Source organism: Xiphophorus hellerii, chromosome 1 (assembly GCF_003331165.1).
Source record: "Xiphophorus hellerii strain 12219 chromosome 1, Xiphophorus_hellerii-4.1, whole genome shotgun sequence".
NCBI classification, from domain to species: Eukaryota; Metazoa; Chordata; class Actinopteri; order Cyprinodontiformes; family Poeciliidae; genus Xiphophorus; species Xiphophorus hellerii.
Genome location: NC_045672.1, coordinates 32,150,373 through 32,177,949, shown reverse-complemented (window position 1 = coordinate 32,177,949; position 27,577 = coordinate 32,150,373). Strand labels below are relative to the sequence as shown.

The 27,577-nt window shown below is 40.2% G+C and overlaps 1 protein-coding gene and 2 long non-coding RNA genes across 4 annotated transcripts in view; 1 reads left to right on the top strand and 2 right to left on the bottom strand.

The window, feature by feature from the left end:
- The first annotated feature begins 92 nt into the window (after nucleotides 1-92).
- LOC116718767 (galactose-specific lectin nattectin-like) lies at nucleotides 93-5,244 on the top strand. The gene is made up of 6 exons (XM_032560996.1): nucleotides 93-192; nucleotides 1,111-1,126; nucleotides 1,713-1,807; nucleotides 2,015-2,149; nucleotides 4,738-4,849; nucleotides 5,102-5,244. Exons 1-6 carry the CDS (start codon nucleotides 127-129, stop codon nucleotides 5,185-5,187), a joined length of 510 nt encoding a protein of 169 aa, XP_032416887.1. The 5' UTR covers nucleotides 93-126; the 3' UTR covers nucleotides 5,188-5,244.
- A 1,746-nt stretch (nucleotides 5,245-6,990) lies between these two features.
- Nucleotides 6,991-14,317, bottom strand: LOC116718794 (uncharacterized). 2 transcript variants are annotated; one of them, XR_004338994.1, is made up of 4 exons: nucleotides 14,024-14,317; nucleotides 12,830-13,050; nucleotides 8,037-8,125; nucleotides 6,991-7,922 (listed from the first exon to the last, which is right to left on the bottom strand). It is a non-coding gene; the product is annotated as an uncharacterized LOC116718794 (long non-coding RNA). The 2 variants fall into 2 exon arrangements; XR_004338995.1 differs by having other exon boundaries at nucleotides 12,998-13,050.
- Nucleotides 14,318-23,660: 9,343 nt separating this feature from the next.
- The window catches only part of LOC116718784 (uncharacterized), a 29,289-nt gene continuing 25,372 nt past the window's right edge, over nucleotides 23,661-27,577 (bottom strand). Inside the window, exon 2 of the long non-coding RNA XR_004338985.1 lies at nucleotides 23,661-24,685. This is a non-coding gene — a long non-coding RNA (uncharacterized LOC116718784). The remainder of the gene's footprint in view (nucleotides 24,686-27,577) is intronic.

The window sequence follows — 27,577 nt, the reverse complement described above, 5'->3', positions numbered from 1 at the left end:
TGTGTTTTTATGACTTTGTGTTTTTGTGATGTAAGCACTTTGAAATGACTTTTTGCTGAAATCAAATAAAATTTGATTTTGATTTGTGACACTAATTATGAACTTTCCTAACGATTCTTTCTACAGATGGCTGCCGGTCTTGTCTTCACTCTGCTTCTTGGTCTGAGCTTTGGACTCTGGGATGGAGCTGATGTAAGTATGGAGAAGGACTTAAATGGAAAAGATGACTGGTATGCTGGGGTGAAAGTAGTTTTAAATTCTTGCTGGTACTATGAGAAAAATTATCAGTGGCTCATTGTGCAAACCAAAATAAATAAAGTCATAAATATTTTACTGTACTATAGGCTACCCGTATGGATAACACAGAAGGAGAAGCACTTCACAATGTGGAAAAGATATGTATTTTGGTTCTGCCATACAGGGTGGAAAGCAATTAATTCCATTTATATCAATTGCTGTAATACCAGTAAAACAACTTGTCTAATTTGTCCTTTAAGTTGTTTCCAAAACCCGAACTTTTAATTTTACTTGAATTTGTTTTGAGTGCAGTTACTCAGTTACATTTGAATTAATAACCATCAATGAGTAAAGATAAACATCAGAAAACACCAGAAACATTTTCTTTAATGAGCAGAACTTTGTTTTGCTCATCACAAAGTAACTGAAGTAAAATTTTAATGAGGCACATGACGCTTTTAATTTTAGTAACTACATATTTAAGTGCAATTTTAAAATCCAAAATAACTGTAGTTTTACTTGAGTAGCCTAATTTTTTTGTGCTATTTCCACTGGCATGTATTAACACTGATAATTTCATCTAGTAGCATCTGCAGTAACGTTTTATCTTCAGCATCGCTATCTTTTCTTTTGAACAAATGATAATTGTTTTCTGCACTTTTACCAGGTTTTTATTTCGCTTCAATTAAAAATTCACTGTCCCGCGGTGTTTTCCTGGTTTTTATTTTAAAGTCTAGACATGATAAACTATTTATTGTTTGTCTTGTCCCAGAGCAAGCAGCATTTTGTACGTTTGTATAGCACCTGTGTAAAGTGAAGAAACTTTGTTTTGTTGGGAATTTTATTCTAAAACTTTGGGTTTTCCATCCACAGGCATGTCAACTGGAAGGTGCGTGCTTCTTTTATTTTTGAAGTTTCTAACACCTAAAAGACAACAATATAAGATAAGAAACTTTTACATAGATTGGCTATATTGGGTCATCCTTTCAGCAAAAGTACAGGACTTAATTTCTTTACAAAGTAAATTAATAAATTGTTTAGTCAGTACATATTGTATAGAAACATCCCATCCCACAAGGTGGATAGGTCCCAGTAGTTTTTACAGAAGGCAGCTAGAAACGCTAAGAAGGCAAATTATTTTCTGAATAAAATATCTGAATCAGAACCAATAAATGTGTCATTTCAGAGGTTTTTCATCTGAATATATTTTGTAATAACTGTCATCTGATAAAATCTTTGGTTGAAGTACAGTATTTTTAGTTGACTATTGATTTAACATTGATTATGCTTTTTTCATAATTATTAATTGACATAATTCCCATTTTCATAAGCTGTAATTTGGATTAATTTATTATATTTTTAATGTATTTTTTACCATAATGTTTGATGAAGCTGAACCTCTTGACTGTGTTTGGTGTTGAAATGATGATGATCATCAGGTGGATGTATTTACTTTCTCTCTTAATATTTCCCAGTTGCCGACTGTGATGAGTGCACTCCTGGTTGGGCTTGGTACGACGGTCGATGTTTCCTGTATGTGAATGTCAAACAGTCCTGGGCTGATGCAGAGGTACAACAGATGTGATGGTCACAGCAGATTTGCTACATTCAAAAGAATGTAAATTTATTGATATAACACAATAAGATTCACCAACAACAAGGTTATAGAAACTGATTTCCGTTAAACAAATAGAACCATAATTTCTAAAGGTCGATATTCAGCTGCACCAACTGTCTCACTGCACAGAGGAAAGTTTAACCAGTGTTGCCTTTTCAGAAATTCTGCCTCTCATTGGAAGGACATCTGGCCTCAATGACCAGTAGAAATGAGTACAACTTCATCAGAGACCTTATCTACAAAGCAAGTGGAAAACACACACAAACTTGGGTTGGAGCTCATGATTCAGCACAGGTGAGATTTTAAAACCATATAAATAACTCTGTTTGGTTGATGACTTTTTATGTCAAGATGCATTTCTCATGGCACTTTTTGTAAATGCTTTGAGACGACCTTTGTTGTGAATTGTTGTTATATAAATAAACTGAATTGAATTGAACAGGTGTTCCTAATAAAGTGGTCAGTTCAGTCAAATACATTCCAGTTGATCCTGGTTATAACACGATGCAGTTAATTGCAGATTAGAATAGCAATTGGTCAACAGTTATCTCAGGAAACCCAGTTTTTTGTTTTGAGCTTTTTAACTGACGTCACTGCGTGTGACGTTTATGCTGCTGGGCGCCATCTTGTATGGCCACAGACCAAAACAAACTTTTTCCGGCGTTTTCGTTGTGCTACCGACCGCGGTTTCAAGTTGGATATTAGCGCTCCGCGGAGTAAGGAGCGTTTAGGTTGATCCGATTTATGAACGCTAATTGCGGCCAGTTGTTCTCACCGCTCCCTCCTCAAGCGCTCAGAGGTTTACATTGGGACAGTAAATTTCCGAACCAAACACTCCTGTAAATAAATGCCTTGTGTCCAACTGATACAAAAAAGTGGTAATTCATGGTATTTCACGAGGCACACTATCCTCTATTAAAATGTTAAGTGACAGACTGGCGACCTTTCCAGGTGACCCCGCCTCTCGTCTGGAACGTTAGCTGGAGGCAGCAGCACCTCCAGACCCAGTAGGGACAAGGGTGTAAGAAAATGGATGGATAAATAATTTTAATATTAAATAATATGTTTTTTTCAGTAGCTTCCAAATCGTGTGCCCCATTAACTCAAAATCAGTGTGAAATTATTCTACTAGACTGTATAGATCAGCTTTATTACACTTTGACCCTTTTTTTATTTGAATAATTTTATATTTAAAAAATATTGTTTTTAAATGTTCAGAAAATGTATTACCTCAGATGATCATCACATTTGTTACCTGTAATGTTCAATTACATAAAATTCAGACAGGATCAATTTCATTACATGTTCACTTCTTACCTGAAATATGTTAAATACAACAAATATTTCCTTAAAGTGAGATCGATTTCATAACTTTTACTTGTCAAAGTTATGACAAGTAAAAGTCATAACTTTTACAGTTAACTCTGAACTGTTTAATTACACATTAAATGTTTACTGCAAAATTGAATACAATTGTTTACTTCAATCACATAAAATGTTTATTTAAAATATAATCTTTCATTACATGTATGCTTATTACCTGAAATATTTTAAATATCAAATTTTTACTTAAAACGTGATTCATTTCATTACCTGTTTACATGCAACTTGAAGTGCTTGAATCAAACGTTTCATGAATTTTTACCATATTAAATTATGAAATGAGAGAAAACAGCCACTTCCAACTGAACACATATTTCAACACAAATGGTTCATGTTCCTCTTCAGAGTCTGCAGCCTTGCTGAGCTTCTCTCCTGCGGTTTCCTCCTCAGCCTCTACAACTTGCTCCTCTTCTATAGCCTCCACTGTGTTTTCATTATTTACCTCTTCTGGGGTAAATAATGAAAACAGTCTCTGTAACTTGTTGATCCACCGTGGTTTTGCTGCATCGCCCCTTTAATTTACGTGCATGTCAGTCCGATGTCGTGGCGTTTACCTCGCAGTGACCCAGATTCAGTTTGGATTGAGCTGATCCATTTCATACGTCGGTTTGCCTTTAAGAGGTCATATCAGAACACATCAGTATTAATGCTCTAAATTTGATAACACTAGTAAAATAGTTTACTTCACAATAATAGAATAACCTCGATGTTCACTGACAAAACCCGGACTATGCTACATAAAAAATATAAGCCCGACCTAAACAAGGTTGACCCACTTAAATGAACTCAATGTACCTGAACTTGAGTCACCCGGACAAAATCACAGCAAAACATTATGACACAACAGCAACAAAGCGAATGACACTCACCAGAATGGAAATATCTGGAGCAAACTCGTAGATATCTTGGGATGTTGGACAACGTAATATCAGGACGTCTCACCGCTGATACCCGGGACATTCATCTCCTTTTTGTTAGCTCCGATAGTTTAGGCATCTCCCGTTGTTTACAGGCAGGAAAACAGTGAAACGAAAGTCCGTTTTCCATCTTTTTACAGTTTTGGTTGTGCGATCGGACATTACATCCAATAACGCAGCAAGTTCGTACCATTGCTAATTAATTTTAAGAAACTTAGATTCAAAAATTCAAACTATCTGTGAGACAGTTGTTTTGTCGGTTATGTATATGGCCTCACAAGATGGCGCTCATATCCCTACGCCTAGAGCAGTGACATCGCGTTCCTAAGCTCTATTGAATAACTGACTATGCTAAACTCCCTCATGCTGAGGAAGCATGTGGCAACAGTGCAGAGGAATGAGAGGAGACCTCCAACAGAACCAGAACCTGCCTCTGTTTTCCACCAGCTGCTCTGACCAGCTGAGGGTTTTAAATATAAACGATCCAAACACAGTTCATGTTTTCTATAATGAGTGACAGAAGTCTAGGTTGGTTCTGTGTGATTTGTTTGCATAGGAACTTAAAACTAAATGTTCTTTCAGAAAGGGACGTGGTTTTGGAGTGATGGTTCCAAGTTTGCGTTTGATCAGTGGTCCTACGGTGAGCCAAACAATTTTGGTGGAAACGAACACTGCATGGACATCAACTTATTTGGTATTTATTAATGGGAAATCACAATCTGTAATTTAATAATTTTGTATAAATGTATGTATCTGGTGGCTTAGTAAGTAGGAGTTTGTCCTGTAATCGGTGGGTTCCTGGTTCGAACCCCCACTCCATTCATGTCTGTTGTGTTTTTGGGCAAGACACTTCATCTGCCCTGCATGCTTTCTGCAACTGATCAAATCATGTCCAAGTCTTTGTCAAAGGTTTGCAGTCAGGATTTGTCTCTTTGTCTCTTTACAGGACGAGACCATGTGAATGATGATGTCTGTTCCAAGGAGCTTCCCTTCATCTGTGTCAGACCCCTGTACCCTTCTCATGCCTTTTAATCTGAAATGCCCATATGGCTTTCCTACTGGTGATGTCACTTCCACCTGGATGTCAAGTCTCAATGACATCACTGCTGGAAGAATCTGATTTCACTTTATTTAAATAAATATTTTTTCTCTGAAATCTGATTGATTTAATTATAGGATTGAAAATATGTCAAAATTCCAATTAAGCAGCAACTTATAAATTAATTGGTAATAGTTCTAAATCTCAGCTATAACTTTATGCTGAAAATCATCAGAATATCAGTGCATCAGTATAGTAATAACAATCTATGAAATATGAACAGTTTTCATAAACTCTGTACCACCTGTTTTGAACAAATTCACTAGTGTCACAAATATTTTATACCTAATGAAACCTTGTAAAAATGTTTGTCATCATAAACCTCTGAAACACCAGAGCATCTTTAGTTAAAAATCTGTTGACCCAACCAGAATACTGCAGTTGGGTCGTTATTAGGTTTTACAGCAGGACGATGATCCAAAACACACATGAATACAGACATTTTTCAGCAGACGGAGAATCAACTTTCTACCATGGTAATCCCATCGCTCAGACCAAAATCCTACATTAGAGCCTCATTGATGACTGCATGTTGAAGCACTGAGGAATTACAGTCATCTGAAGTTTGTACAGTGGTGGGCCGTCAGGGCCTGCAAGGCCTTCTCTGCTGGCCTAAAAATATCTGAATCACAAACTGATATTAATTATATTTTGTCCATGAATACGTATTAAATAAATCCAAATGGTCTGTCCGCTTCCTTTCATTGCTAGCCCCCTGGCTGTGCTGCTTCCAGACGTGTATTTTCATATTTAAGCATTTAATCACATTTCAGCCGCTATTTGTTGCCAGGGTCAAAGAAATCTGCCTGGAGGCCTTCACAATCAGTTCTGCGGGCCCTGTAGCATAAAATAAATGTCGATCAAACTGTTGCTTCAACCAATCAGATTTTGAGTTGGCGACACCAAGGCCCTCTAGCAGGCGTACGGAAACGTCAGCGTATTCACACGCTCTGATTGGATAGTCAGAGCGTGTACTAGCCAGAGCTAGCAAGCTGCATCTGTAGCGAGCTGCACAAGCAAAGATATTGTTGTGTTGATTTAATAGCTGGTTTTCAACCCACAATGGGTGAAGGAGGAGAAGAAATGGATTTGGTTGGAGATTTACTGTCAAAGCCATTTTCAAGACGGACTTTTCAAGAAAAGCTGGACATTGTTAAGCTAGGTCAGGCAACTCCGGAGCTAGCAAGCCTGTCACAACCGGGAAAAGGATTTGTCCGCCACTTTCAGTCTACTAACTAAAACTTATGCCAGAAATAGGACCGGGCAGGCTCGACTTTCAGCATCAGCTTCGATGGCGATAGAAAAGGACTTCTTCATGGAAGTGAAACGCACAGATAATCTGCACAACAGAGTAATTGAAATCTTCTTGAGGAAAGAAAGGAGGATGGATTTTGTGTACAAATAATCAGGATTTTTGGTGAGTAAAATGTTGCTATATTCCTAAATAATATTGCAATTTTATCAGGTTATTTTTGATGCTTTATTATGTGTGTCGCAGCTGTAGAAGTTTTATAGCCATAAAATAGTTACTGAGGGTTGGATTGATTCAGACGGAGCACTGCTGAAGGCCGAGGTGTGAAATGCACGGCCCGCCACTGAGTTTGTATATCAGATTTTGTTCAAGTGTGCCATTTGGAGAGTCCAAATGGCACACTTGAACAACAGCTGTACATCCTCAAAAATAAAACATGTCCAAAATGACATTTCTTTTTGTGATATCTTGATCAGTCTTGAGATCCACAAGCAGAATACTTTATTCTACAGATTTATTGTATTTTCCAGTCCATACATTCAACACTCAATGTACATTTACAAGAAATAAAAATGAAAAATCTGGGTGAAGCAAAATTTTTTAATTTCATTTGTGTTACAGTCGTAATAGCTACAAACTACTTACAATTAAAGTGTTTTTGACTGCAGAAATAGAAAATGTAGCTTGTCATCTTCATAAAGAGACCAGGCTTTTGCATGAACTCCAAATTATTCAAGAACGGCAGATGATTTAATTTGGGTTTACCTTTTCAGGCATTTTTGGTGATTTGGTACTGCCAGTTAAGGGGGTAACAGTTTAGTCTTAGGTTGGATGTTTTGCACTGTAGTAATCACAGGAAGCAGAATAAGCTTGTGACAATTATGGAAGAAGAAATTCAGGAACTTAAAAATCTGGTAGCAAGCTTAAGAGCTGACAATGATCAGTTGTGACAAGGATAGGCTAGCTCAAGTGCTCAGCCGTCCATTTCTTCAACATTGCCTAATGTCTCTCCTACATATTTATTTTAGAAGGGAGGACCCTACTAAAATATTTGAGATCTTACAGGAACTGTATGGTTTTTCTGAGCTGTATGTTGCTCTTCCAGAGGCCTTCTTTTCCAGAAAACAACAGGGAGAGAGTCTTCAGGAGTTCTCCTCACATTAATGGGTTTTATGGAGAGAGTGAAGCAGTGTTCACCTGCTGGTATGTTAAATCCTGAGACTGTTGGACAGTTTCCTGCATCTTGAGTTGAAGCAGTTGGTGTGTACACAGCCAGATAGCACTCTGCTTGATGTTAGTGCTGCAGCAATCCAGTGGGAGCGTGAAGGGGGGTGCCTCATGGTGTGAGGAGCCGAAGAAAGTCGGTTCCGTCAGTATATGGTGTCCAGTATGGGGTTCATGGTGGTCCTCAGGTAGCTGAAATAAGACTAAAATGAGTCAGATAAGAGAAATGCTAAATCATCAGCAAGAGCAGCTCCAACAGCTTAGTGAGAGCATTTCTCAGTTTGGAGAATTACCGCCAGTCCTTACCATCCACCAAACTGCAGAGCCACAGCGCCCCCATTAGCAATCAATCAAACAGCTGCAGCTGATCCAGAATGCTGCTGCTGGCGTTCTGACTAAAACCAGGAAGATAGAGCACATAACACCAGTTTTAAAGTCCCTCCACTGGCTCCCTGTAGCTCAAAGAATAGACTTTAAAATACTGTTGTTAGTTTATAAATCACTGAACGGCTTAGCACCACAATACATTAAAGATCTGCTGTTGTTGTATCAACCTTCCAGACCTCTCAGGTTCTGGTTCTGGTTCTGCTCTGCATCCCCAGAACCAGAACCAAACGAGGAGAAGCAGCTTTCAGCATCTATGCACCACAAATTTGGAACAAACTTCCAGAAAACTGTAAAACAGCTGAAACACTGACTTCTTTTAAATCTCAACTAAAAACCCACCTGTTTAGAATTGTATTTGAAATGTAATCAATTACAAATTTATTGATGGAACTTGACTTAATGTCATGTTTTGATTGTTGATTCTATGTTGCTTTGTGTTTCTGTGTTTGTAATGATGTAAAGCACTTTGAAATGCCTTGCTGCTGAAATGTGCTATACAAATAAAATTTGATTGATTGATTGATTAGCACCCCCACCCAAGCTATTGGAAACTTGGTGCTTCTAATTGATTTCAGCTTGTCTTCATGCAGACGTAGTCATAGGTGGAGTGACAGTCACGTTTGGTGGTGTGGAAATATTGTAAAGTGATTTTTGTTGAATGTCACATTGATATATAGTCATGAATTTACCTTATGTATGTGTATGGTGTGTGTGAGGGTTAAAATAAAGTATTTTTTGCATGAAACTTTTTCTATTTGTCTTAATAGGTGCACTCTACATATAAATTGAAAATTTATTCATTTTACACATTTGTACCAACCCCTGCGTCTACTTTTTACATAGATACTGTTCGGGTCAATTTGACCCGGCAATCAGGTTAGTGCAAAAACAGATTAAAAAATGTCCAATTTTATATGTTTCTTTGCAGCTATGAACCATATTTCACCACACACACACAACACAACATACAACACACATACATGCACACGCCGACACATGCAAGCCCACTTTCTCACTATTCTCTTTACTTGACTAAGAAACTGCGAGAAAGCAGGTGTTCACACAACTTTTGACGGGAATCTTTTCTGTTCCTGTGGACAAACTCCACCCACTGTGAGTGACACTCAGCAGAAATGGATGAAAACATAAATACTCTCTGCATGACTCATTTATCTTGATTTTAATCAGCGAGTCAATTTGACCCTGAACAGTATGTGTCTCAAATTCAATTATAAAGATCACCCATTGAAAAAACAAGAAGTGTAAAATAAAAAAAATTACCAAAGATCAATTTCAAGGAAATTATAGTTTTTTTGTGTTTAGGTTTTTTCAGTGGACATTAAATTGTAAATTGAATTTTTTATGTCCAAATGAGTAAATGAGCAGGTTGTCATCATTGATCCTTAATTTCTGCGAAATAAAAAAACATCATTGCACAAATATTGATTGAAATAGTTAGTATTGGAGTTAATAATCAGATGCAAAAATGTTTTGGAGGAATTTTTTGGTTTCTGACATTATAGCATGATTAAACACTCCCTGGGTCAAATAGACCCATGAACATTTTTGCTGTACCCTAGAAACAAACATAACAGGAGGGTTGAAAAACTTTAAAACTGGTCTGTCATGAAGTGTATTTTTGTTCCCTTTAGGTCGTTTCAGCCCCGCTACCTGGGCATAATTACTCACAGCTGTTTTTGGTTTTTTTGATTGTGTTTCCCTGCGTATTGAAGTTCTCCTGTTATCCCCAGTTGTTGTGGGATCCTAGACGTGACTAGCCTTCACTTACTGTGCGTTGTTGGAACAGGTTGTTTTTGTACCAAGCACGGCAATTAAACACTATTTTACTGCTTTATTCTGCCTGTTCTGGACTCACCTTTCTTGGAAGATGACCGCTTCGGTCAGATGTTACGGGTCAATTTGACCCGTAACATTATAGGAGGGTTGAAAGTTTCTTTGTTTTATAGAGTATGGAAAGCACCTAAATAAGGAAAAAATAAAGGAAAACGGGAACAAGAGATATAAGGAAGCTGACGTCATTTTAAATGATCTTTTTAGTGTTTATGGAGGAAGATGACCTCACTGCATATTTGAGTGTTTATGGAGGGAAATTACCTCATTGTATTAATTTATGCACTTTGTGTGTGTTGGTGTGAGAAGTGTCAGGCCTGTGTGTGTATGCATGTGTCTTGGTACAGAAAGTGACAACAATGCAGATCTGTGTACTCATGTACCTATCTAACAGAACCATTGAGTTGTGTGTCTGAGTATGTGTGTTGCTGCAGCTGGGATCTGAGCTCTGTTATATATATATTTTTTGTTATTTTGTTTGTCTCAGTATTGTCTGTGTTGGCGGGTTGTGAATAAAATATGGAAGGAGAATGTGATGGAGCTGGGCAGACCCAGGGAATTGGAAACATTTGGGAAAGCAGATTATTAGCTTAGTTAACACAGTACTGGATGTACCAGAAGGGGGAAAAAGAAAAGAAAGAAAAGGAGGTGAGAGAGAATTTAGAGAAGCTAATTATTCAAGAAGGGAAACAGGTTACTGATGAAGTTCCATTAGGACCTTTGTTATGGGCCAGAGACCAGGGACGTGCTGAAAAATATGAGGAGTGTTACGACCCGCTACCCTCACCCTGGCTCGTTCTTAGTTCCTTTATACAGATTACGGGGAAGAGGGGCCGCAACATTAAGTGCGTAATGTTTTCCAACCAAAAGAAACCGAGAAAAAGAAACAAAAGGGCACCTGACGGAACACACAGTGTGGTGGGGCTTACCTTAAACGTCCAATCCGTAGGTTACGTTCCTCAATCCAGAACTCATCCATGGAGAAGGCCAGCCCTCGCGATTCCTCATACGTCAGGCGTTTTGTTTAATAGTTTTTATGTTTTCTTTGTCTTTAAATATGTAGATATATATATATAGTTTTCTTTTCTCTTTTCCTTAAAACATCCGCACCTCTGGTGATTTCAATGGTGGTTGGTCTTGGCAGGCGTGTAACTTCCCCGGTGCTTAAAGTCCTAGCGTCCAGCCGGTTTTCAAAACAAAAAATAAATAAATAAACAAATCCAAACAAACGAAGATAAACTTCCTCCCGGCCAAAACTTCCGACGCTCCCCTCTGGGTGGATCCGTCCCGAGGTGAAGGTACTCTCTTCCCAGAGCCTTCCCGCACCGTTTTAATCAATTTTTCCTTTTTCGAACTCCGCTGCTACCGCAGCTTTTTCGCACGCCACCATCACTCATCATTTTTCAAGGTGCGCCACCAGCCCAACTAAAACACCTGGGCTGGCTAAGCCCCGCCCCCCACCGGTGAACCGTCAAAGGTGCCAACAATAAAACAAAAATAAACAATCAGGAGGCGGAAGCAAAGTACGAGCATGTAACAGGAGGCAGGAAAAAATAAAGAGGGAGCTAGATTCTGGCAAAAGAATAAACTTAAAAAACAGAAAGAGATCCAGGAGAAAAATAGAAAGTACTGGTCAGAGCTGGCAGTGCTTTGGCAAGGGACTTCACATTTACAAAAGCATGGTGAATTTATTCAAAAAAGTCATGATCTTGAACCCCCTCCTTATAATTGTTCAACTCCTAGCTTGTATCCTGTTTTAACTGTTACAGGGGGTCCATGAGTCTTAGTTCAAACAATCCATTTACTTCAACTGGATCTCAGGGACCTTCTTTACCACTAAACTCTGTCAGGTATCTCCAAGGGAACATCTAGTAGTCAGGGAGGCTATATACAGCCATTTCATGATAGAATAGAAAGAGAAAATGCCGTTGAGAGCACAACCATTTTACAAAATGTTGGGCCGCCATTTTTTCCAGTAATCCCTCCCGTTCCACCACTGCAGAGTGTTCCACCCAGAGGACCTCCCTCCAGGGAGTCCCCACCTCAACTGACTGGTAGTACAGCCCCTGTAATAGTGGAGGCTAATCTGCAGGGGCTGTAGATTAGGAACCACTGCTGTATCAGTGGTTCCTAGATTCACTGATACAGCAGTTAACAGGGTTACAGAGTCAGCATTCAGCAGCATCACATGAAAAACCAATAGGAAGGGAATTGTCTAAGCACTCATTATCTTCAGGATGATTTAATAATAAGGATGAAAAGCTAGTTTTCAGGAATCCAGGGGATGAGGACACAGAGGAAAGGTATAGGGAAATTTCACCAATGGAGCATGAACCTGATGGGGGAGAACTGATAGAACAAGCTGAAGATGCAACTGAGCAAAAGTTAATGGAGTTTAATTCTGACAGGGAAGCAGAGACTGACGAGGAAAACTCCAGGACTAATCAAACAACACAAGACTTAAATTGTGATAAACAGAGAGGGAAAAAGCTTCGCCCCCTTTCAATTTCATTTGACTCTCCACGTCATTATAATTTATGATCTAGTCAAAAGCAAATGATTGCTGGGCAGTGGCCTTTGTTAGCTAGCGTTTATGGGGATAAATATAAGCCTTTTGCTTTTGGAGATGTGCAGGTCATTGTGGACAAATTGCCATCTATTGCAAGAAGTAGCACATTGTGGTTGGAAAAGCTAGATATTTTGACAAAAGGGCTAACCCTAGCACTGGGCGCCTACAGAGCTATTTTGGGCAGATGTGTCACTAGGACCACAGGAAATGAAATAGAAGTGTCTGACACCAGATTAACTGTGGTACTAACTGCATTTGGATGAGCAATCAGAGAAAAATGTCCTTTACCTACCCTAACAGCTGTTCCTAAATTTCAGTGGGACCCTGAAATGCGTCCTAAAGAGTTCCTGGATAGGGCCATGTGGGCGTGGCTCAGATGATGAAGAATTTGGAACATTGGTAGCATCCATATCTGAAAGATATGTTAAAGATCATCTTAAATCATGTACTTTGTACTCACAGTTCAACGTCAGCCCAACTGTTAAGCCAGACCAGGGTAGATTTCCGTTAGAGCTGAAAACGGGAAAGGAAATCATTATTGATTTCACAGACAAGATTACACCGGTCAGAGGGTTCAGGTATGTTTTGATGTGTTTAGATGCTTATTCTGGGTGGCCAGAGGCCTGGCCGGCAAGGAAAGAAGACAGTAAAACTGTAATTAAATGTTTGATTAATCATTATATTCCTAGGCATGGTTTTCCTGAAAAGGTCAGATCTGATAATGGCATCAATTTTAAGAACCGTGATCTGCAACAGGTGGAAGCAATGTTGGGGCTCACGCATGCCTTTGGTACTGTATATCACCCTCAATCACAGGGTAAAGTGGAAAGATTGAATCAAACGGTCAAAAATATATTGGCAAAAATTTGTAAACAGACTAAAATGAACTAGGTTGATCTGTCACCAATTGCTTTGATGTCTGTGAGGTGTTCTGTTAATCAGAGTACAGTGAACCCTCGCTATAACGTGGTTCATCTTTCACGGCCTCGCTGCTTCGCCGAGTGTTTTGGGTAGTTTTTTTTCACAGTGCATTGTGATCTGCGTCCTGATTGGCTAAACAGTCTCTGCGCTTCTTCTCTACCTGTGTGCCCATAATGTTACGGTATTTAAATATACGTAATACAGCTTGGCAAATTTTGGCAAATGTTTTTGCCCAGAAGAAAAAAGAGCGACAACAACTACCGATAACTATGTTCTTCTCTCGAAAAAGCACACCTGCACCTCAGGCTTCAGAAGAAAAAGCCACTAGAGAGCGGAGTCAGGCCGCGGCATCACAGTCAGAGGAACAGTGAAATACGTGAGTCACAATTTGTCCTTCTGTACTTCGTACTGATGATTAAAATGATTATTTTACTGTAGTTATTTGTAAGAAAGCGTTATATTTGTTAAAAAATGCTTAGGCCTGAAAACAGGTTTTGTTCTTTGGTTTCAATGTAGAGTATTTAAATATGCTGTATAATAATTGTAAAAAAATAAAGGTAACTACCTTTCATGGATTTCGCCTATCATGGGTTCTTTTCGGAACGCAACACCGGCGAAAAAAAGGGGTTCACTGTACAGGTTTCACTCCACATGAGCTCCAATCAGGAAGGCCGTTTCTTGGACCACTGACCAGACTACCTGGATTGACAGGTGACACACAGCATCTGACACATAAAGCATATTATGGTGAACTACAAACTCAGCCCAGGTCACGATGGTAGCCTGGGCTGAGCCAGTGTGATAGCTCATGATATTCTTCTGGTTTACAATGTCCCTGTTAAACAGCGCAATAAGCACATTTCCCCCGCTAACTATGAGGTGGTAAAGGTCCACGTCAACCAGTTACTTGCTTCACAGATCATTAGGGAGAGTAGCAGCCTGTATGCATCTCCCGTAGTTTGGGTAAGAAAGAAAGGTGGGAGTATTTGTATGTGTGCTGACGATAGACTGCTAATTAGCAAGACCCGAAAAGATTCTTTTCCTCTTCCACAAATAGAAGAGCCATTGGATGCATTGTCTGGTGCATGCTGATTTTCTACCTTTGATGTAGCTAACGGGTATAATCAGGTTCCAGTTGAGGAGGCAGATGGTCCAAAAACTGCCTTTTGTATCCCATTTGGGCTGTTTGAATGGAACCGAATGCCTTTTGGGCTTTGTAATGTACCTAGCACATTCCAGCGGCTAATGCAGCGGATCTTTTTTGGATCATTTGAAGGTGGTGCTGGGTTGACTACAAGAACAGGGGCTTAAAGCAAAGCTCAGTAAATTTTCCTTCTTTCAAAAAGGTATGTTACCTACAACATGTGATTTCTGGTGAAGGGGTTAGGAAGATTGAAGTAAAATTGAAGTCGTAGCCAAAAGGTCAACTCCCACAGATTTATTTCTTTGTGTTTAGTTTCTTCATTTTTTCTAGGGCTTTTCCCCTTTGCTTTAGAGCAGGGATGGGCAATCCTGGTCCTGGAGGATCAGTGTCCTGCAACTCTTAGATGTCTCCCTGGTCTAACACACTTGAATCCAATAGCTGAATCACCTCCTCAGTGCAATCAGAGTCCTGCTAATGACATCATTATTTGACTCAGGTGTGTTGAAGTACAGATACATCTAAAAGTTGCAGGAGCCCGTCCCTCGGGGCCTGGAGTTGCCCACCCCTGCTTTAGATCATCCTTGTATGTTCCTTGTATTTCAGCATCCTATGGTAATCATTCACCTTCCTTAAGTTTGGATATTATGTAAATAGATAGACCATCACGAACCACACTCCATACCAATAAGTGGCGGTAATGTTACTAACAGTTTGTTGCCAACCGCCAGTAAAACCAACAAGAAGAAGTTTAGATATTTGATGTCTTCCACAGCTGTTCCTTATCCAATAATCAATTCCTTTGAATTCAATGTCATTTTCTCTTTATCACTCAGTAGAAAAGGTCACTTGTTTTCAATTTACTCACATGGCTCAGCTCTATTTGCAGGTGTTGTGGTGACTTCTACCATTTGCATGTTTTATACTATACTTTAAACATTATTTTGTAACATCCCAAGGTTATCACTGGCCCCCTTTTAGCCCTCTTGTTACGTGCAGTGGTGACTGCATGCATGTTTCCCCATTTCAAGTTGCTGCTAAGTAGTGATGGTGAGATGAAGCCTCATGAGGCATTGAACCACTTGAGCCAACTGGTTCGAGAAAGGGTTCATTTCTTGAGGCTTCATGTGCACACGAAACCACCTACTGGCCAGGTGTATGTAGCCCAATTACACCGTTTTAACATGGGTAAGGGCCCCTGAGTTCATTAAACTCATCAAGTTATAAATAATAATTTTAGTACACTCTCGTGTTTTAAACTTATGTTGAGTTTAGAGTAATAATATACCCGTATTTCTTTCCCTTCTCACCAAATAGTAGACTTAAACAGAAATAACACACTCTAAGTATAGTTCTTAATAAATCAAACGTACACCTGTATGAGAATTAAACATGTATTAAACACATTAACAAATGCACAAACTGTGAAATACTTCACTCTTTTAAGTTCACACAATATATTAATTAATGTGGGCCCACAGTTCTAAGTTCACCTAAGCCGGCAATACTTAACTAAAATAGTGTCCCAACAAAACAAAAAGAAACCCCGTTGCAGGCCTGTTGTGAAGCGTGGAACTTGGCGCCCCTCTCCGAGTGAAACCCCGAGCCCTTTCAACACCTCACCCGTCCTCAGTCCAGCCAGCAAGATGTCCTCAGGCCCCAACCAGTCCGGTAGTCCTCAGGATTCGGGAACAGAGACGTCCAGCGTAGCCCAGTCCTCCAACCACTCCACCACTCTTTCCACATGCGTAGCTCGCTGCTCCAGGCGCTACTCCGTAAAGCTCCCACTTCGGAAACTTTAACTGAACTGTCCGTTAGCCGGGTTAGCTAACAGTCCTCAACGGCTATTCACTGAGTTAGCGAATAATAAATGCCTCAGCGAGCATTACATATAGTGTTCAGTGAGCTCCGGTCTGGAACTCACAGCAGCGGTAAAACAGAGCGTAGGGTTGATATACTTTCACCGACTGTCGAGCTGAAAGCCGAATTATGTACAAACCCGTTCGCTAAATTCTGTCACGTTTCTCTCTTTTTCGTGATCCTCCCTCTCTCCTTCCTGTCTCTCCCCCTCTTCTCTCTCCTCTCCTCCTGACCCTCAGCCAACCACGGACCAGTCAAGTTCCTTTGATCTACCCCACTTCCTCTTGCAACATGAGCCTTTCAAAATAAAATACAGTGAAAATTACTTTTTAAAGAACCTGAAATACAGTTTCTGGTTAACACTGATTAATAACATTTTTAGCATATTTAAGCAACACATTCTAAACTATCACTCCTTTGAACTTAATTCCTTACAAACACCTTTAGTTTGGACCGGGTTACATGTATAATCACAGCCAGCTGTATCTTAACACGTGTGATGCATTGAATTTTTGTCTATTATGGCTCTTGGGAATGACTTCACAAAAGGTGTAGGACGAAATCATTTGTCTACATAAATTATGTATACACATATGTGTATAATAAAATATTGTTTGAATGTATTCTCTGTGTGTAATTATTCCCAAAATAGTAGTGTCATGTGATATGGCATGTTGTGTAATAATGTTTTTCTGTGACTCTAGAAAAATGGCCTGGGCTTAATCAGGCAGAGGACAGTGAAAGTGCTTGTGGAACTAGGGAGGGGGTAGTGAATAGGCTAATGCTTGTGTAACTTGGATGATTTCATGCATTTTTATTAAGAAACAACAATTTCTCCACAGTTTTTGGTTTCAAACGATTTCTCTTTTTTGACACTACATGGATGAGGTGTTATTATTGTACCCCAACTCCTTAGAGCACAATAAACACCTCACCTTTACAGAAAATAAGAAACAGTGAAAAATACAGTTCCTCATAAGCAAACATAATGCATCTGCAAATGTTCAGTTCACCTTACCTTGTTAGGGCTTATCAAATCAAAATGTTCCCACATAGGAGAAATCCTCCTCTTTCTCGCCGGCTCCATCCTACTCCTATCCTGTCCTCGCGCTCCTAAATCTCCTATCTATCTATCTCTCTCCTAAACTCTCCAAACACCAAACTAACTGTCTCAAACTAAATAACCACTATCCAAACTCTGCTATCCAAACTATCAAAACTCTATCCACTCTCTCAACTGACCGCAACTCGCCTACAACAACCCACATTTTGAATGCAGCCTGTGGGGTTTCTAAAGCTGTCAAACCCCGCGCCAAACTCTGAGCCACTTCCCGAAGCAGTCACGTGGTACAGCCAGACAGCGAGGCTTCGGACGTCATCGTTTTCGGCTCCTCCCCTAAATGAAGCAAGCCTCGATACGCGCTTTACGGAAACGCCCCCTCCATTACTCGACACACGCCTCGAAGCCTCGGCACATCACGTAACATCACTACTGCTAAGCTCTTAAGCAGGTGCAGCTGGTTATATGCTGCCTCTTGACGAGCTGACTATAAAGCTAGGTGGGACAGTGACCTCAGGGTCAATTGGACAGCAAGTGAGCTGCAGCTTTGTGGAAATGTGTGCACTTGTTTTTTTTTCCCCAAGCTTGTAGATGATTGGGTCCTTGTTTATGAAGATGCCAGGTTCATGGCTTCTCCCAGGTTAGATTGCTGGAGAATTGTCTCTTATTAGAAACCCTGGATTTTGTTATTTACACTCATTTTTTCATTAGGTTTTTCCCTGTCACCTTTAAGATTCTTCCTGGCATTATTTTTAAATAAAACTTTAACAATGCTCTCCTGTTTTTGAATCCCATTCCCTGGTTATTTGTTACGCTCCCCCTCAAAACCCTAGACTGCATTGGGGATGTAACACCTTTTTAAAAACTTCCTGGACATACCCCTGCTCAATAGTCTTCAGGAGGCATTTCATATAAACATAAACAAGCATTAATACAAATTAAACCTCACTCAAATATCGTTAATTTAAACTAAAAAAGGAGTCTCTGTTTCGCTTTGATTTTTCTCACTTTCGTTCTGTTTCTCTTCTACTTTTTGCCGTTAAAATCACTCCATATCTGAGATCCATGAACCTGCCACTCTGCTCGTCACCGTGATGTGCATGGCATTGATTGTGTTCATGTGATCAGAACGGGTTTGCTTTTCCCCTGAGTGGCACCAGAACCTGCTGCACAATCTCTGACTTGCTTCTATCTTATTTGCGCAGCAGCAGCTTGCTTTGCTTCACTCCCACCTGTGTGCCATGATCCTCTGAGCATGGATGTGGCGCAAAGTGCACCGACATGAAATTATGCAGAAAATACAGATACCTGTTGAGGAAAGCTGTTACCATGGAAACAGATTTTATTCTTAAATGATTCAGTCTATCACCTCTCACCTAAAGTCTCTTCTTAGACTGAAACTGCTGCACATCTGTAGCACTACCTTAACATTTCACATACTGCGCTGCACCGTTATACTTTTGTCAATGCTGCCTTCAGTGAGTGTGGGAAACTTTGGTATCCAAGAGCAGGATCCATCAAAGAGTCGCATCGCTACCCCTGCACCGGAACATCATTAAGACTGCAGAAGCTTTCTAATTGTTTCCAAAAAAGGCAAGGTGAACACAGCTAATCAAAAGGAATCATCTCTAGACCTCTGTGACAGGATTGTCTTGAGACATAAATCTGGAGAAGGATCCAGAACCTGCCCTGTTTTTAACACAGGAGGACTGAAGCTGGTTTTTGAGTCTTCAGGATGGCCGAATGCTCTTGTCCTCTGCCACAGAGTCCTTCTGGCATGACAGATCCCACTTCTGACACCAGGAATGTGGTGGAAATTCCTTATCAAACAGCAAGAGAAACCACTCAAGAATTGATAAAGTTTCAACTTTATCTTTCAAGTGTTTTATTTGAAGGCAGTCAAAGAACTCTGAATCCAACAGAGTCTGGAAAAGCAGAGCAACATCTCACAGATACGTCCATTTTTAATACACTTCTGTTATCAGAGAGTACATTCCATACAAGAACACTGTTCTGGACAGAGAAGCAGAAGTGGCAACATCAGCCGGTTTGGTCCGGTTCTAATCAGTTCTTATGGTAAGTAACTCTTCACGCTACCAGGAAAACGTCCTTGGCCGAATCCTGGAAGATTCTGCAACAACTTGAACACTTTGTAAAAAAGTGACAAAAACGAGAACAGACAGTGACTTACTCAAAGATTTCCACTTCACAGACAAACAAACTGAAGGTATATAAAGTCTGTGTTTCCATCTCTGAGACATCCTGTGACCAGAAACTGCTGCTGGAACAGACTCTTCAACTAATCATCAAAACAAGGTGACATTTAAAGTCCTACCATTCATCACGATGCTTTATGTCTTGATTGAGATGATTTGTGATACTAATTATGAACTTTCCTAACTATTCTTTCTACAGATGGCTGCCGGTCTTGTCTTCACTCTGCTTCTTGGTCTGAGCTTTGGACTCTGGGATGGAGCTGATGTAAGTATGGAGAAGGACTTAAAACAATGACTGGTATGTCCCTGTTGTGAGCTTTGGCTGACTGATGTAGATCAGTTGGAGCAATCTGAGCCATCATTTGGTTGAAGTTCAATGAGGAAACTTTGTTTTGTTGGGAATTTTGTCCTAAAACTTTGGGTTTTTCCATCCACAGGCCGGATGTCAACTGAGAGGTACGTGCTTCTTTTATTGTTGGAGTTTCTATAATCTAAAAAACGACAATTACTTTGTGAGAAATTCTTTAAAAAGATAGGAAACTTTTGCTTTAATGGGTCATCCTTTCAGCAAAAGTACAGGACTTTATTTCTGTATAACGTAAATTAATAAATTGTTTAGTCAGTACATATTGTATGGAAACATCCCATCCCACAAGGTGGATAGGTCCCAGTAGTTTTTACAGAAGGCAGATAGAAATGCTAAGGCAAATTATTTTCTTAATAAAATAACTGAATCAGAACCAATAAATGTCATTTCAGAGTTTTTATTATGTGAATATATTTTCTCATAACTTTAATGTATTTTTACCATATTGTTTGATGCAGCTGAATGTCTGGACTGTGTTCGGTGTTAAAATGATGCTGATTTGGGCGTTCCATGGTGGCGGCGGGGTTAGCGCGACCCACATTCAGAGGCAACGTGGCCTCGACGCGGCTGTCGCGGGTTCGACTCCCGGACCCGACGACGTTTACCGCATGTCTTCCCCCTTTCCTGTCAGCCTACTTTGAAAAAGGGACACTAGAGCCCACAAAAATGACCCCTGGCGGGGCAATTAAAAAAAAAAAAAATTATGCTGATTATCAGAGCTATGTATTTACTTTCTCTCTTCATATTTCCCAGCTCCCACAGCACTTGACTGCCCTTTAGGCTGGAGGTGGTTCAACCGTCGCTGTTTCAGGGTACTGAATATTTCAAAGTCCTGGGCTGATGCAGAGGTACAACAGATGTGATGGTCACAGCAGATTTGCTACATTCAAAAGAATGTAAATTTATTGATATAACACAATAAGATTCACCAACAACAAGGTTATAGAAACTGATTTCCGTTAAACAAATAGAACCATAATTTCTAAAGGTCGATATTCAGCTGCACCAACTGTCTCACTGCACAGAGGAAAGTTTAAACCAGTGTTGCCTTTTTCAGAAACATTGCCTCCAACTGGATTCACATCTGGCCTCATACCACAGTACAGGAGAGTACAACTTCATGAGACAGGTTATCCACCTAAGAACTGGAAAACACTCATCAACTTGGGTTGGTGGTTATGATTCAGCACAGGTGAGAATTTAAAACCATATAAATAACTCTGTTTGGTTGATGACTTTTTATGTCAAGATGCATTTCTCATGGCACTTTTTGTAAATGCTTTGAGACGACCTTTGTTGTGAATTGTTGTTATATAAATAAACTGAATTGAATTGAACAGGTGTTCCTAATAAAGTGGTCAGTTCAGTCAAATACATTCCAGTTGATCCTGGTTATAACACGATGCAGTTAATTGCAGATTAGAATAGCAATTGGTCAACAGTTATCTCAGGAAACCCAGTTAGTTGTATTGAATAACTGACTATGCTAAACTCCCTCATGCTGAGGAAGCATGTGGCAACAGTGCAGAGGAATGAGAGGAGACCTCCAACAGAACCAGAACCTGCCTCTGTTTTCCACCGGCTGCTCTGACCAGCTGAGGGTTTTAAATATAAACAATCCAAACACAGTTCATGTTTTCTATAATGAGTGACAGAAGTCTAGATTGGTTCTGTGTGATTTGTTTGCATAGGAACTTAAAACTAAATGTTCTTTCAGGAAGGCAAGTGGTTTTGGACTAACGGTGCCAAGTTTGTGTTTACTAACTGGAGGCCAGAACGTCCAAAGAATGATGGTGGAGTCGAGCACTGCATGAACATCAACTTAAATGGTATTTATTACTGGAGATACAGAACTTGTAATTTAATAATTTTGTATAAATGTATGTATCTGGTGGCTTAGTAAGTAGGAGTTTGTCCTGTAATCGGTGGGTTCCTGGTTCGAACCCCCACTCCATTCATGTCTGTTGTGTCTTTGGGCAAGACACTTCATCTGCCCTGCATGCTTTCTGCAACTGATCAAATCATGTCCAAGTCTTTGTCAAAGGTTTGCAGTCAGGATTTGTCTCTTTATCTCTTTACAGGAGTAGAGTTTGTGGGTGATGCTGATTGTGTGACGCAGCTTCCCTTCGTCTGTGCCAGACCCCTATAACCTTCTCATGCCTTTTAATCTGAAATGCCCATATGGCTTTCCTGCTGGTGATGTCACTTCCACCTGGATGTCAAGCCTCGATGACATCACTGCTGGAAGAACCTGATTTCACTTCATTTGATCACTTAAATAAATGTTTTCTTTCTCTGAAATCTGATTGATTTAATTATAGAATTTAAAATATGTCAAAATTCCAATTAAGCAGCAACTTATAAACTAATTGGTAATAGTTCTAAATCTCAGCTATAACTTTATGCTGAAAATCATCAGAATATCAGTGCATCAGTATAGTAATAACAATCTATGAAATATGAACAGTTTTCATAAACTCTGTACCACCTGTTTTGAACAAATTCACTAGTGTCACAAATATTTTATACCTAATGAAACCTTGTAAAAATGTTTGTCATCATAAACCTCTGAAACACCAGAGCATCTTTAGTTAAAAATCTGTTGACCCAACCAGAATACTGCAGTTGGGTCGTTATTAGGTTTTACAGCAGGATGATGATCCAAAACACACATGAATACAGACATTTTTCAGCAGACGGAGAATCAACTTTCTACCATGGTAATCCCATCGCTCAGACCAAAATCCTACAGAACCCCAGTGTGCTTAGCTGAATATAACCACAAAGAGAATACAGAACATACAGTAGACTGCTTAAAAACAAAGGAATGTCAGGACTCATTAAGTAAAAACCTAGATTTCTCAAAATAAATGCAATGTGTCTTAAACTCTTGTGGCTACGTTTACATGTTTGAAAGTTAACTAGAAACCTAAAAATGTACATGCCAAACTATTATCAATTCCTTTATTTAAACTGCATTATTTTTTTATCATTCATCCTTCCATTGTCTACACCTGCTTGTCCTGGAAGGGCCGAAGAGGGCCTGCTGCACCTGGTCAGAGGTTTGTTTCCTATTAGAAGCTGTTGGTGAAAACAGCTACATCCACAACCTCCTCCTCATCTCAGGTCATCAGAGGCATTTGGCTGGCAGCCTTTGTTAACAGAGTTTTTCTCACTGTAAATGACACTTTTGCTGATATCTGCACATCTCTGCTGTGCACACTTCAGGGAACCTGTAATTCCATGGTTCCTTCTGCAGAATCCTAAGTAAACCTGGGTGATGGTTTATTCCTTTGGCTGGGATTAAGTACTGGATGCACTAACAGTAACCTTTATTTTTGAATCTTTAGCTCCTTGGACATGGAGGAGCCTTCTCTCTGCCAGTGAGCAGAATTAGGCAAAAACATTGAATCCTTGTTGAAGCCTGATAGGTCTACATCATAACATACCATTAAGTTTCTGCACTGGTGTTAAACACACAATTTTGTTGGCAGACGGAATATGTTACATTACCATATTTCTGTAAATGTGTGTACACAAACATAAAAAAATACAACATGGCATTAATATTACATTTTATTAAGAAAACAGCATAGATCTGTAAACATATTGAACTCCTTTTTGACAGTCAGAACATCATTCTATTGTCCATGGAAGAACAGCATCCATGAGTTTTAGCTTTGTACTGTAGGAAAAAGGGAAACAGTATGAATTTTGGTGCCTAAGAATGACTCTGGTTGGTTCCTTCCTCCTGCTCTGGTGTGTAATGAAGACACTTCTTTACAGTTTTCGCTGCCATCCTCCTCAGTCATCTTTGGGTTAAACTTCTAATGAGCACCTGAAAAAAACTGAAATAAGAGAGAGGAAGGCACTGGTTTGGGCCAATTAGAAAGATGATAAACATTTGAAAAGTTTTGAAACACATTGAAAGTTAAGTAGTGTACTGGTTATAGGTCTGAGAACAAGCACATAAACCTGATGGTTCCCCTTGTACACTCACAGTTAAATTAATAAGGACACACTAATGAATATTAATGAATATGTATTTTAATGTTAGTTGACATATATAATCACATTTGCCTGTCAAGCTGCAGCACAGCGTACCATTTATGATGCTGCACTCATGTTAAAATGAGGAAAATCAATATTTAAAATAAAGGCTGTTTATCAGAAAACCTAAAGATAAAACTCAGGGAGGATCAGGGTTGATTTAACACAATAGAGACAGACAAATAGAGCAAAATGTGATTTACATTGTAGTTGGACAAATTATTTACAATATATACAGAATAAACTTCCATCAAATAACTGGTATAATCTTCCATTAACCACAAACATTTCCAAATAAATTGACGATTAAATTAATTCACAAATGTCCATATGCTGATAATGATCCTGCACAAGTAGTAATAGTCCAGTTCAGTTTAACCAGTTACCAATCAAGAATCAACAGACTGAATCATTGATTAGCAGGTTTAGATTAGTGTTTCAGCTCACCTGCCTTACATGTTTTAGGTGTTTCCCTTCTGCCTCTCCTGGACTGAATCTGTGAGTGATTAACAACCTTCTGCAGTTCTTGATGGCTACAGAAGAGATCATGCAATCATTTTAATCAACTATTCTAGAATAGAGGCACATCTAAGCATATCAGTAAGAACATCAAGCTATTTAAAATTATTTAAAGCCCACCTGAAGCAAACCCTATACTTCTAGTCCACCACATGCTCTCCCAGACCAAGCAACAGGCCCCGTGCCATACCTTTATGGCACGGGGCTTTAAGAACTGAAATCCCACAAAATCTTGCAGAATTTCATACTTGGGCCTAGAGTGGTGCGCAGGAAAAAAAATACAATGGAAGACATAACCCCAATTATTAAAAATATTTGGTCTGCCCCAAAATATCCTGGGATACAATAGGCACAAAACATCCCATCCATCCATTTTCTTCCACTTTATCCAGGGTCGGGTCGTGGGGGTAGCAACTTAAAAAGGGAGGCCCAGACTTCCCTCTCCCCAGCCACTTGTTCCAGCTCCTCCGGGGGAATTCCATGGCGTTCCCAGGCCAGCCGAGAAACATTGTTCCTCCGGTGTGTCCTGGGTCTTCCCCGGGGCCTCCTCCCAGTGGGACGTGCCCGGAACACCAGGGAGGCGTCCAGGAGGCATCCTGACCAGACGCCCAAGCCACCTCAACTGGCTCCTCTCAACGTGAAGGAGCAGCCCAGACACCCTACAGAGAAAACCCATTTCGGCAGCTTGTATCCGCGATCTCATTCTTTCGGTCATGACCCAAAGCTCATGATGGGGGTGGGAACGTAGATCAACTGGCACTCCTTCCCTACGACAAACAGCATACTTTGATTCAAAATTGATTACCAGTTTTTCCCAACCCTGGTCCTCCACCCTGTTAATCAGCCATCAATTCAAATCATGTGTGCTGAATCAGGGAAAAACCTAAAATTTGCAAGGCAGTGTGCCTTGAGGACCAGAACCTGACCAAAGAGGAGGTGTGGTAGGTGTTGGTCATGGCTGGTGAGGAAAACGAAAAACAGATTTATATTGATGGTTAAAAAGTTGAAATTAAGAACTGAAAGAGAGGAAGATGAAGATAAAGAAATAAGAATATCTCGGACTAATGGACGTCAACGTCGAGGAAATGCTCAAGATGCTATCGGAAAAACCCGTGGATTGGTGAAAGAACTTTGGACAAAGACTACGGCGGGTAGACACTTTTGTGCTGTGCAATTTGCGCAATTTGCTGAAGTTGACCGCAATGATGAGGTTGAGCGCAATGACGGTAGCCAGTAGAATCAGGATGGTGAGGGCACAGATTGACATCGGAAGGTGTGTTTTGTTAGTACATCCCAATCCCTCCATGACCAGGAATGACGTCGAGGAAAAAGGTTGGGTTCCTAAAGTTCCAGAGACCTTGGTCCTGACATCTCTCTCAGATGGAAGCTTGGCTTTCTACTGAGTGCTGTAGTCGGCATCTCTAATATTTCAGAGGTGCTTTGTTGGAGGCTTCTTTGTAAGCCCCTGGGATGTCACCCTCTGGTGGACAGCTGAGTCCTCTTGCAGTGGACTCAGGTAGGCCTCTCAGCAACCTTCATGGCAGTATGGGTCGTCAGCAGGACTTGGAACGGTCCTAGCCACCTGTGGGATTGCCAGTTCTTCCTCCTGAAATTTTTGATAAACACAAATTCTCCAACTTGTAGATCATGAAGTCGTTTAGTAGCTGGGGCCGGCTGGCCTCCCTGCATCTGCTGTCTGATGGATTTCAGCTGATCTGTTAGAGAAATGCAATAATTAATCATATTGTCATCACAGGTGGTCAAATCTTTCCCAGGACTGCATGGGGGTCCCATGCCCAAATTCGGGGGACCTGCAAAGAGGATTTTAAAAGGACTGAGGTTATTTTTATGACGACGTCTCATTCTCATATACATTAGTGCAATTGGGAGAATGTGTACCCAGTACAGACCGGTTTCAGCACATATTTTTGTCAGTTTGAGTTTTAACGTACCATTTTGTCATTCGACCACCCCGCCGGATTGAGGGTGGTACGAGCAGTGTTTAGTTAAGTCCAAATTCAACATTTAAGACAGTTCAGCAAGAATTTGATTTGCAAAATGTTTTCCATTATCACTAGAAATTTTTCTAGGCACTGCCCAGCGGCAAATCACCTCCCTCAAGAGGATCTTTGCTACTGTGGAGGCATCTGCTCTTTGAACTGGGAACACTTCAACCCATTTTGAAAATATGTCAACCATCACCAAACAATATTTTTTCCTCACATGTGGTTAGTTCAATAAAATCCATCATTACATGCTGAAATGGGGCTGAGGTTGGCTGATGTGCACCTGTTCCCTGCATTTTATGGCCTTTTGAAATATTATTTTGAGCACAAATCACACAGTTTTCACAAAAAGTTTGTGCTGTTTTTGAAAAATTTACTGTAAACCACAATTTGTACATTTCTCTCAACATACCCCCTTTTGACACATGATCAACACCATGCTTTTCAACTTTTAGCAGCAAGCTGGACAACGGCCACTGGGCGGCGGCCTTCGCTGATGCATCTGCTGCCCCATTGCCCAACGACACAGGGTCCTTTGAGTTGGTGTGAGCTGCACATTTTATCACAGCAATGGCAGCGTTACAGCATCCAAAAGGTCTGACACGAGTTTGTGGTTCAGAATGGGGCATCCATCTGACCACAGGAAGGAGCGGTGTTTCCACAGAGCTCCAAAATCATGAACAACTCCAAAAGCATAACGAGAATCAGTGTAAATATTCACTGATTTGTTTTCTGCAATAATGCAGGCACGAGTCAAAGCAATCAGCTCACAAGCTTGAGCTGACAGGCGTGGCAAGGGCTCAGCTTCAACCACACCGGAAAGAGTGACGACAGCGTAACCACTGAGAATGTTGCCTGTGTGGGGATTCCATGATGCACTGCCATCAACAAACAGAGTGA